The sequence below is a fragment of the Mesoplodon bidens genome (genome assembly GCF_964165515.1).
Source record: "Mesoplodon bidens genome assembly, chromosome: 15".
Classification (NCBI taxonomy): Eukaryota; Metazoa; Chordata; class Mammalia; order Artiodactyla; family Ziphiidae; genus Mesoplodon; species Mesoplodon bidens.
The window spans coordinates 21390490-21402895 of NC_138171.1; the positions used below are offsets into that span (position 1 = coordinate 21390490).

At 38.1% G+C, this 12406-nt stretch overlaps 1 protein-coding gene and 1 pseudogene across 3 annotated transcripts in view; both read right to left on the reverse strand.

Annotated features, from left to right (window-relative positions):
- Window positions 1–12406, reverse strand: part of RALGAPB (Ral GTPase activating protein non-catalytic subunit beta) — a 103111-nt gene that overhangs the window by 34635 nt on the left and 56070 nt on the right. The window contains exons 12-17 of one of the 2 annotated variants that reach the window (XM_081255473.1): window positions 11787–11901; window positions 11258–11405; window positions 9021–9085; window positions 7675–7804; window positions 5715–5836; window positions 1098–1280 (exon numbers count right to left, since the gene is read on the reverse strand). In XM_081255473.1, the coding sequence (XP_081111599.1) occupies window positions 1098–1280; window positions 5715–5836; window positions 7675–7804; window positions 9021–9085; window positions 11258–11405; window positions 11787–11901 (763 nt within the window). Of the gene's footprint in view, window positions 1–1097; window positions 1281–5714; window positions 5849–7674; window positions 7805–9020; window positions 9086–11257; window positions 11406–11786; window positions 11902–12406 lie in introns of both variants that reach the window. The other variant, XM_081255472.1, reaches the window with a different exon arrangement.
- On the reverse strand, window positions 1526–3745 carry LOC308629063 (small ribosomal subunit protein uS3-like; annotated as a pseudogene). The gene has a single exon. The product of its transcript is annotated as a small ribosomal subunit protein uS3-like (transcript).

Consider the following 12406-nt stretch of genomic DNA (forward strand, 5'->3'; position numbering starts at 1 on the left):
AAAATAAACTTGTTCCCCCCCACTGTTCTTTAAAGAACTAAATTTGAGTGTTGAGATTCAGATAATAAGTAATGATAAATTCATTTCAATTTTATCAGTCACAATTCTTGTAAAATTACCATGGACTGTAAATCGTGAAAGGCCCAGTGAAAGAGATGTAACAGCAATTCAGTTAAACCTACATGGTGTAAAATATGTTACATTATCCAAAGGGAGGCTCATAGGTTATTGACATTTTAAAGCAATTTCTGGTATGATAACTTTACAAGTCATCATGAAAATGACTAAGAGTTAATCAACAGTATTATTTTTAAAAAACTATATAAAACTCTCTATAATTTTCCAATAAACCTGGTATCTCTTCTTTTATTTACACTGTGAATTCTTTGTAACTGTCTGCCTTCCCATAAGAAAAGTATTACATGGAACAATGGTAGAGAAAGCAGTCTAGATATCTGTGTCTACTTGAAAAGAAAGAAACGTGTGTGAAATGAAATTTTTAGATACAAGCAACCTTTATGAACAAGCAGTGCTCTAGGTTTGCAGCCTGGCTATCAACTGCCCTTCTTGGTTTGATGACAGGTGACCAAAGTACCTATTGGCCATCTCTTTTGACAGTTCACAGATAAATTATTCAAAGCCCCATCTTTGAAAAGAACTTCTCTATGGGTTAATTTGCAACCAAATAAAGTTGACCCCTGAACAACATGGGGGTTAGAGGCGTTGACCCTCAGTTCAGTCAAAAATCCACATGTATATCAGCCATCCATATATGCGGTTCCTCCTTATCCACAGTTCCACACTCATGGGTTCAACCCATCAGGAATCATGTAATAGTGTAGTATTTACTATTTTTAAAAATGTGCATATACGTGGACTCACACAGTTCAACTCCATATTGTTCAAGGGTCAACTGTATAAGTACGATGACAGTTTTTGAATTATGCTCACTAGGACAAGTGTTCTCCTGAAATATAACAAGTATATTCAGTTCAAAGTATGCAACGTTGTATTTACATTTAGATGTTCTCTTTCAAAAGATATTTTCCAACATACATTGGTGTTTCTGTTTACTGTTTAAGATCTAGTAGACTAACCTTTTCATCAAGCATATCAGGGTGCTCTGTCAGCCAGACACAGAGACACTGAAAAGCTGCCACTATCATGGAGTGAAGATCCCGGGAGTGAAGAGGAGCTGGCCGACTACACTGGTACACAATGTAGCTGCACACGGAACTGATGGCGCGCTTCCGGTCACCTGAGTCAACCATCACCTTCACCTGAGCGTATTCGTACGGTGAACACAGTTAGCCAGGAACCACTGTACCAATGTCAAAGCCTCAACACTGAGGCCCAGCCTTTCTGAGAATATGACACATCACAGGAAGCCCTGCTTTTTAAAGTATTATTTATATAAAAGAACATAACATTTCAGATGTATTATCATACACTACTCTATAAAAATAGAGGGCATTTTTCAAACCTTAAAACAGTATTTCACTTTAGCATACTTTTTCATGCTCTAAAACCTAAACTCCTGGGGTGCAGCTACTCATCACTGCCACAAATCACAAGAATAGCTGGCAATGGAACATGTGCACATTTTTTAAGCCCCCTAACCCAACCCCACAGCAATGCTCTATGGGTTACAAAGTTCTGTGCAGCTGCCCGGAGGTATAATTAACATACAGTAAACTACGTATATTTAAAGTGTAAAATTTGATAAATTTCAGCCTAAGTATACACCTGTGAACTATCACAACAATCAAGACGGTGGATATATTCATCGCCTCTCAAAATCTCATGCACCTTTGTAATCCTTCCTCTCACTCCTTTTTGCCCCCTCCCTAGGTTACTGCTGATTTGCTGTCACTATAGATTAACTTGCATTTTCTAGAGTTCTATATAAATAAAATCACAGAGTACTGCACTATTTGGTGGGGGTCGGGGGGACAGTCTGGCTTCTTTTACTCAGCACAATTATTTTGACATTTATCCACATTTTTGTGTGTATCAGTTGTTCATTCCTTTTTATTGCTGAGTAGTATTCCATTATATGGATTATATCACAATTAATTTATACAGTCACCTGTTGCATTTGGATTGTTTCCAGCTTCTGAATATTACAAATAAAGCTGCTATAAACATTCAGGTACAAGTCTTTGTACACGTATATGCTCTCTTATTTTCTAGGAGTGGACTGACTGAATCATATGATAGATGCATGTTTAGTTTTTTAAGGACCTGCAAAGCTGTTTTCTAAAATGGTTGCACCATTTAACATTCCCTTCAACAGTATATGAGAGCTCCAATTCTTCTACATCATCACCAAACATTTGGTATGGTCAGTCTTTTAAATTTTAACCTAAAAGGTATGGAGTGGTATCTCACTGTGATTTTAATTGCATTTCCCTACTAAGTAATGATAATGAGCATCTTTTCATGTGCTTATTTGCCATCAGTATATCTTCTTTGGTAAAATATCTGTCCAATCTTTTGCCCATTTTAAAACTGGGTTGTTTGTTGTATTATTGAGGGCTTTTGCTGTCATTGTTATACTGTCTTTTCAAAAGACTGTATTAAAGGTCTTCACAAAGCAACATCCAGACTCCGTATCCAGGTGCCAAGAAGACCATGTTATGCAGTGGGGACTGGCTCGAGCATGGCAGGTAGTTCTGGCTTCCTATCCTTCTGTCCCAAGATGGAAATGATGGATAATATCTCATCCTTAGAGTCCACAATGTTCATGTGGTCAGAAAGGGGCTGCTTAGGGCCAGTCTTACCACTTGGATCCCAGGACAAGATGATCTTCACTCTGATGCCCAGCACAACACTGACACACAGGGGTATCAATATAGTAGTTAACGGGGTCCCCACTGTGGATCATCACACCATCCAGAAACTTCATGGATTCAGCCCTCTGTCCTTGGAGTTTCCCTGACATCCATGACCCTGTAGCCCTTGGCCCCCCTCTCCATGATGAACTGCAGCACCCCACAGCAGGCTCTCTGCAGAGCCAGACCTCCTAGCAGTTTGTAATGCAGAGATTCTGTCTGGGCAATGGCACACAGACCTCGTGTGGCCACCTTTTCAGCACAGAGCTCTACGTAGCCCTCAGGGAATCCACACTTCTTCTGAACTACATCAGTCAATTCCTGGACTCTTCTCACCAAGAACATTCTGCTCCTGAAGGCCAAGGTAATGATTTCTGTCCTGGTTGGTATAATTCAGACCTCAATTCCAGAGCAGTCATCTTCAGCCAGCCTCTGAGTGAGAACTCATTCAGTTTAATTCTGAAAAAGCCATCAACAACAAACATCCTCTTCTTGGAAATTTTCACCACCATGTTACTACTGCACACCACCAAAACGAAAGGCTACTACTGAGTTTTGAGAATTCTTTATATGATCTGGATACAGGTCCCTCACCACATACATACTCTGTAAAGATTTTCTCCCAATCTGTGACTTGTCATCTCATTCTCTTAACAGTATTTTTTGAAGAATGGTAGTTTTTAATTTTAATAAAGTCCAATTTAATAGTCTGTTCCTCTATGGTATAATATCTAAGAAATCTTTGTATAACCCAAATCTCTGTACAACCAATAAAGATTTTTCTCCCATTATTTCTTCTAGAAGTTTAGAGTTTTGGTTTTATATGTAGGTCTACAATCCATTTTGAGGTAATTTTTGTACATAGTCAAAGTTCTTTTTTTTTTTGTATATGAATATTGTTCCAGCACCATTTGCTGAAAAGACTATCCTTTCTCCTTTGAATTATTGTGGTACCTTTGTCAAAAATCAGATGTCCATACATGTGTGGATCTATTTCTGGACTCCCTATATACTACACTGTCGATCTAGGTGTCTAACCCTATACCAATACCAGACTGTTTTGATTACCATAGCTTTATACAGCAAGTCTTGAAATCACATAGTGTTAGCCCTTTATGGTTTGTTAGGTCCAGAGAGCACTCCATCTAGGACTAATTATTCCTTACCACTGCAAGTGTACTCAAGGTCACAGGCAACAGTACCTTGCTCTCAAAGACAGTGTGGTCCTGCATGTCTCACAAATGGCTATTCTTACCTTCTGCATCAATACTGCTCCTCACAAAACTATGGCCATTTCATCTATCCTTGAGAATCTCTGAGGTAAAGGTAAGCTGTAAGTGGTGGTGACTTGCTTATTTTGTCTCTCATGACTTAGGTAAGTCACAGCCTCTGTTTACCTGTCCCCTCATCTGTAAAACGAGGGCTTAAATTTTATCTCAGACAATATCACCTTATGTGTGTACATCACCTTTGTGTTTACAAAGTGTTCTATATATTTCATTTCATTTCATCCTCACATCACCAGGTGTTATACAAGATAGATAGATAGATATATACATACACACATATATATATATATATATATATACACATACATACACACACGCAAGATAATCCTGCCCATTTTACAGATAAGAAAACATTTAGATGTTAGTGAAGATGTTAGTAGAGAAATTGGAACCCTCCTATATCACTGGTGGAAACGTAAAGTGATTCAGTCGCTGTGGACAACAGTTTGGCAGCTCCTCAAAAAGTTAAATATAGAATTACCATATGACCCAGCAATTCCACTCCTAGGTATATACCCAAAACAACTGAAAATTGGTATTCAAATAAACACATGTATGTCCATGTTCATAGCAGCACTATTCACAATAGCCAAAAGGTAGAAACAGCCCAAATGTGCAACAGAGGAACGGACAAATTGTTACATAAATATAATGGAATATCATTCAACCATAAAATGGAATGAAGTTGTGACAGACTCTACAATATACATCAACCTCAAAAACATATTAAGTGAAGGAAGCCATACATAGAAGTTCATAGGTTGTATGATTTAATTTATAAGAAATATCCAAAATAGGTAAATCCATAGAGACAGAATGCAGATTGGTGGTTGTTAGGGATTAGGGGAAACGGAGACCAGGAAACAACCGCTTAATGGGTACAGGGTTCTTCTGGGGTTATAAATGTTTTGGAACTAGATAAGAGGTGGTGGTTGCACAACACAGTGAAAGTACTAATAGGCACTGAATTGTTCACTTTAAAAGGATAATTTTATGTTATGTGAATTTCACCTCAGCAAAAAAAAAAGAAAATACTTAGAGAAATGCAAACAGACACCCAGCTCTAAGGTTCCACAAAACTGAAAAAGACCTATGAAAGAAATTTGAAAATACAGCCAATTTTCACTTATCTCTGATAATGGAAGATGGAAGAATCACAGGTAGTCCCAAATGGCATATTTTAGGATAAGCTTTTCTTTTGTTGTCAAATCTGCATTTGTTCATTGAAGTTAGATGAACTTACAATGGCACAAAATGTTGTTGAAAATTTAAGGGTATTATAAGCAAATACAAAATCAACAGGTATAAATCAACAGGTATTCTATTATTATGTACAAATGAATAGCAAGTATTGAAATGTTTCCAGTAATTTAACAGCAAAAAATATCATTCACACTCTTTGAACCTATTAAACAAAATAGTAAAGATCATTTTGTAAAATCTCACTTGGAGGCTCATTTCTGCACACCTTGATATCAACTGCATTGAATATAACCAACACCGCAATACCCCAAGAAGGGGTCAGGAGATACAGAAAAAAGAGCCATAGTCCAAGGTCGCTGGGCTAAAATAAACGGATTGTCCTTCTCACCTTCGCCAGGCCAGAGAGGAGCTCTAGAGCTGCCAGTGATATGCTCATGTCTTGCCGCCACTGGGAGTTGAGTCTTTGGGTGACGAGATGAATGCTGCGAATCAGGAGCCCAGCAGCTGAATCTGTATTAAGAGCTAGGATATAACCCCAATGCCACATCCCACAGGGAGGGAAAACAACTAAGCATTAGTAACGAGAAGCACAGCATTCCACTAGGCACAGACCACAGCAGCCACAGTGAGCATGATGGGCACCCACACAGCGCTATGCTCCCCGCCCCACTGGCCTGAGCGTCAAGCCTGACTGAACAACAGTGCACAGGGCACACACACTGGACCAGAGCAGCTTCTAGCTCCCAGCTCATGTACTTTCATACAGACATCCACTGGGATTTGAAAGTTTCAATATCATTTTTATAACAATGTAAATCTTAAAATGTCTAAATTAACTGACAGAGTTACATTTTTTTTTAAAAAAGCAAAACAATGAAAAGGCTATCAATTATTTCTTTGGAATTTTATAGAGGAAAGAATTCAAATTCTAGAATCTCCTCAGATGCTGGGAATTATCCTAAAGCATCTACTGAAATTATTTTCAGGGTTTAAACCACCAAAAGTTACATGCAATCCCTTTTCAAACAAATTTTAATATTGAATTCTCTAAGACAACTTTAATACTTCTAAAAAAATTACATAACCAAGTTATTGTGTTTTTATTTAGCCTCCAATTCTATATTTAAAAGTAATTACTACTTAGTTAATAATAAATTAGGACAAATTAAATTGAATTTATAAAGGAAGCTTTAGGGACATTATACCTGTCGATCCTATCAGAAAGAGGGCAGTGACAACAAAAAAAGGAATGATCATTAAAGAGAGACATTCATGCGACACTAACACATATCTGGATTTCTTAGGAAAAATATTTTATGACATTACAAGCAGAACTCACTAACACCAGTTCAAAATACTGAAACAAACAATAACCACTTCAAACATTTATATTAGAACACATAATAATGCGAAAATTTCTTTAGTTTAAAAGTGTCTTAGAAACATGAAAAATAAAACAAATTTTCACCTACACTTAAATCCACAAGCATAATGAGTAAGATAGCAATCCAAATAACTTCTTCATAAATGCAATATTTAAATGTGTTTAATAGCCACATAATGAATGACCTTATGTATCTGACATGTTGAAGGATACTTAAAACAAACTTAAATCACTGAAATATGTCTGGACTCCTGGGCTCATGAACTCTCCAAATGATTAAAAAAATTAAGCTCACATCTAAGGAGCTAGATTTCATTCCAATCTAGTTGGATTAATACTCACAGATTCAATACACCATTAGTATTTATGTGTAAAAACATAAAGGCACCCATAAACTCACAGAACCCATAAAGTAACTGCCCAGGATAAAGGACATTATTGAATAGGATGCTCTAATGGCAAGTGTTTCCTTACTCTTCCTTACATTTTGTGACTGAAGAATCTAACCAGATAAAGTAGGCTATATAGCCTTCAAACACAAAGACAGACTCTCCTCTGAGTTGCCGTCTAATGCATAAACCATCACCCACCCTTACCACACTGCAAAATCGGGTAGACTGGCTGACTCTGCCATTAGACTCTGAGGCAGAGCGTAAATCCTATTTGACTCTGTACTACTAGCACCTGGTACAGAATTCAGAAATGTTCCCTAACCACACATTATAATCACTTATAAAATCTAAGAAACCACGCAAAATCCAACTACTAAAAGCTACAGAGCTAAATGTTTTCTTTTTCTTAATGTCTTGGACTAATAGCCTCTCTGTTACACTTAGATACATAAAAGTCATGAACTTAAAATCTGGTTTAACATTTCTTTGCTTGTTTGTTTTGTATATCTGTGCGTTAAAAGTTATTCTATAAACTTTAGATTTCAAAAAAAAAAAAAAAAAACATGGATTACCATAATCTCTTAGAAGAGCCTGAGCAGGTCTTTCACTGTCAGGAGTTGTGGGCTCCGTGCTTCCACCACTTGCTGAACTAATACCACTATTCGTGCGACTATGACTCTTCAAGTTATTTTCTCCACCACCCTAGTCAAATAAAAATGAATCAAATATTTGACAGCTAGACCCATAGTTTACAAGTATAGACAGAGGTCAATCACTAAAGCCATGTTGATAAAATGGAAGGTGCCAGCTAAACAGCACAAACTGATACACAGATAAAAATTGACAAAGGATTAAAACTGCTGTGGTGTTTTCGCATAACCACCTATTGGAGGTATCAAGGGTCTGATGATTAGAGGGTGCCCATTCTGGAGTTTTCTTTGATGCTGTTTAAAAGGGCCAGACCTTTTCCATCTTCACTAGACTTCACTAGCTAATGACTCTGGGTCCTTAAAGAAATACCCTAGTGCCTCCCAAGCAAAACATCAGAACAGGAATACAATCTTAAAAAAAAAAAAAAACACAAATAAACAAACAACAACTTTCAAATGTAGTTATATGATAAAACACAAACAATAAAACATATGATTAGTACAAAGATTAACTCCTGTACGTATAGGGGCTAACAAAGGTGTCTGTTAAAGACATTCCTCATTTTCCTCCCCTACAAACACAATTCATTTTATCCAGATAAGGTGACTGTTATTAGCCACCTACTGGGACATGAACATAATTTCCTTAATAATAACTTGATCACCCATCCAACATCCACCCATCTCACACCAGTATACTCTATTAATTCCCCACCCACCCACCACCCCACCTCTACTCCAGGTAGAGGGATCACATATCTTGAAGACAGAAGCAGGGGGAACTGGGAGTCTCTGGAAAGTTTTTTTGATTTAGAAGCATTGGTGCTTTGCGGGGGTCTTCAAACTTTGGTCTAGAGGGGCCAGAAAGAGCTGATGAGATAGAAAAGAATAAACTAGATGCTGTTTACAGCCAACACTAGATCTACAAGGGATACAAGGAATTATGGAGTAGGGGGCTTTTCCTAGATTATTCAAGCCAATTCACCAACACAGCAAAAGAAGTAAGAGCTTTAAGTAAACACTGTCCAGGAATAAAGACAGTGTTTAGCTGGAATTTCTCTCATGCAGAATCTCTCAGGGACCTGATGAGGCACTGAAAGCTAAGAAACCTCAAAATAGATATTTTAAAAAGGATCCTTTCTGAATCAGTGAGCTGAATTTACAAACAAATGCCTTTAAAAAACACAAGAACAGACATTTTGGAATATAATTTACATAAAAACAGAAGTTGATATTCTCTGACAAATTACATGTTGTATGCTTCTTACCATCTCCATCTGGCAACCAATGGCTTCTAAGAGTGCTGAATCTTGAACAATATTTAACATTGCCCCTGAAACAACAAAAAAATACATTTAAATACATGACAAGAATACTAAAATGGCTAAAACATCTCCATTAATACAGAGATAAGAATATTACTTTAGCTGAGTATTCCTGAAAGTTCCATAAAATTACTAATAAATCTACTGGTTGGTCAGAAAAGATATTCTTTAGAAATGACCTAATCTTCTGATCTCTCCCCCAAATTTTAAAATAACGTTTTCCTAAAATAAATCTGAAGGTCAAAAAAAATCTGAAGGTATTTTTTAATTGGTGTGAAAGACCAGATGTAAACATCTCAATTTCGAGGGTAATATAAACTAAGAAAAATATTATGCAATACTTTCAAAACCAGATTCTGATCTTTCCTTTTTCTTTTTTTAATAAATTTACTTTTTTTTTTAATTTATTTTTGGCCGCACTGGGTCTTTGTTGCTGCACGCGGGCTTTCTCTAGTTGCGGTGCGTGGGCTTCTCATTGCAGTGGCTTCTCTTGTGGCAGAGCACGGGCTCTAGGCACACTGGCTTCAGTAGTTGTAGCACGCGGGCTCAGTAGTTGTGGCACACAGGCTCAGTAGTTATGGTGCACGGGCTTAGTTGCTCCTTGGCATGTGGGATCTTCCCGGATCAGGGCTTGAACCCATGTCCCTTGCATTGGCAGGCAGATTCTTAACCGCCGCGCCACCAGGGAAGCCCTGATCTTTTCAATATAAAATAACAAGATAAAAATCACAGCTATATCTTTCTGACCAACTGCTTTTTACGAATGGTTTAGGGTTCGCCCATGGCTGCATATTCTGAAGGCAAGCTGCATGTATTTATTCCCAAGGAACTCATAGCCCTAGAAAGACTAGGACAGAAACAAGATAGTGAGCCTAGCACACTGCTTCTCATCCCAGTGGGGGAGTGCTCTTGTGCACTATGGATAAAGAGGACAGACACAGCTTTGCCAATCTATGGCAAGACCGACAACTGATTCTTCCTTGGAACACACATAGGGAGCGTCTTCAGAACAAGGATAAAGCAGAAATAAATACTCTATCAACTGTAGAAATTATCTGATTTCAAGCGATGTTATTTGAATAACCTAAAAAAGTACAATTTGGAGGCTCTCTCAGATCGAGATTTAACCTCTGTTCCTTCAACTCCTTTCCAAAATGAAAGGATTTACTCTTCCCTGTTTATTCCCCTCTCTTGCCGCATAACATACTATACTTCCTGAGTAGCCACTCCAACCACTACTGCCACCACCAATGCTCTGGCCTTGTCATTTCCTCTCCTGGAATGAAATTCTAACCTCACTGGCGCCTATTCAAATCCTGCCCTACAAGATCCAATTTAACTTCCACTTCCCTCTATGAAGTTTCCTTGCTCTTTTGGTTTCTTCTTTCTCAACCCTGAAGACACTCAACATGATATGCAATCAGCACTGCCTTCTGCTGTTATCTGAGTACTCTGTGAAGGTGTTCCAACCTCTGCAATGAGACTTGCTCAAGGATAAAAGCCATGCCATTCTCTTCTTTCTCCTTGGAGTATCTGCACATAGGACCATGCCCTTGGCTTTGATAAAAAAAACCAGAAGTACAGTGAGAGACAGCTTCAGTAACCAAGCTGAGAGGTGATAAGTGTTTAAAATATGTAAGTGGCAATAATAATAAGGAGCCATTTAAGACAGAGAGTCAGTATGATTAGAAAACCAACAGGAAATAATAAGGAAAAAGGGAGGAGGCACAGCAACAGCTACTCCTCAATCTCCTCTTGGCATGTTCAAACATGGCTTCCAGAATTACACCCAACTCCAAATATTTTCACATGTACGTAATAGGCAGGAGGCAGAGGCAGAAGTAATGAGGACAGAAAGGAAAGAGAAGAGAGGGAAGGGGAGAAGAAGGGGAGGGAAGGGGAGAGAAGGAGAGAGAAGGACAAGAGGGAAAGAGAAAAATGAAGAACACAAATAAAACTAAGCCAACATGACCTACCAAGACAACTAGGATGCTTTCCTTCCCTCATCTCACCCCTTCAAAAATTTTCACATATAAAAGCAAACAAATTCTGCCTGTGGTTCAGAATAAGTAGGGCTATATTATGCTTAGGTTCCCATCCCTGACCCCTGCCTCCTCAACATGCCTGAGGTCAACATACCACCTGGGTTTTCACTTATAAAAAAACATGTGAACACAAACCTAGTATCATTTGAGTGTTGTTGGGGTCCGTTTCCGTTTGCAAGGCACCTATTAGTATATTCACAAGTCTCAACTTCAGTGACAAAAAAGTTATTGGTTTATCATAAGAAGAGCTGTCATCATTACTAAATTTTCCTTCCAGGACCACCTACGGAAGAAACAAATAACATTTAACATCGTCTGCTGTGGTACACTACGCCCATGTAGGAACTGCTACAGTGGACACATAGATCAGTCTAACAAGCAAGGCCTGCAGTCTAATATTAGCCACTGTGCTAAGTGTGTCACTAACTCACACAACATATGAGATCAGACATCACCAGCCCAGCCCATCACCACTTGAAATGGTAGGCCAAGGGCATGCTGGCTCACTGACAGAAGAAATACCTCAACAAATCAACTTTGTTGATTCACTTGAAATAATTTGAAAAAAATTTTTAAAGCTCCTGTTCCATTTAAAAAAATACAATTTGACGTGAATTAACACACAAAAGAGAATACAGAATATAAAAAACTTTAATAAAACTACCTCGGATTTGACTGTGCCAAAGTGATGTGGGAGGGGCAACAAAGAGAGCAGGATATTAATGGAAGATCTTCTCAATTCTGTTGGACTTACATAGCTTTTGAATTTTGAGAGTTCTCTGCCAAAAAAAAAAAAAAAGATAGCTATTAGTATTTCTGAACTAAAGTATGTTTTTAGCTATTGCCAAATATACATTATGCCAATTTTTTATAATACACGTACTGGGTTTGGTTTTATAAAGAATGCAGTAACTACTTTCCACTGAGTTCATATTCTGCAATCTGTGTGTGTGTGATAGAGAATCTCTATGTTAAACTGTTATGGAATTAAACTAGAATCTGACTGATTGATTGATTTTAAATGTAAGGCCTACTCCATAAAAGACCTCTGGGCTGGGGCTATTCTTACCCGTCTAGACCAGACCAAGAAGGATTCAACACGCCCGTGGACAAAGAGAACTGAAAGAGTTCAGGGACGAGGTAGGCCTGGATGTTCTACACTCATTTAATATGGCCTGAGTCCCCTTGGGCTATGAAGACAACTGGACAGGATAAATTGGGAAACTGGGGTGGAAGCACCAAAACAGACCAGGCCAAAACCGACAACTGACATACTAGTACAGA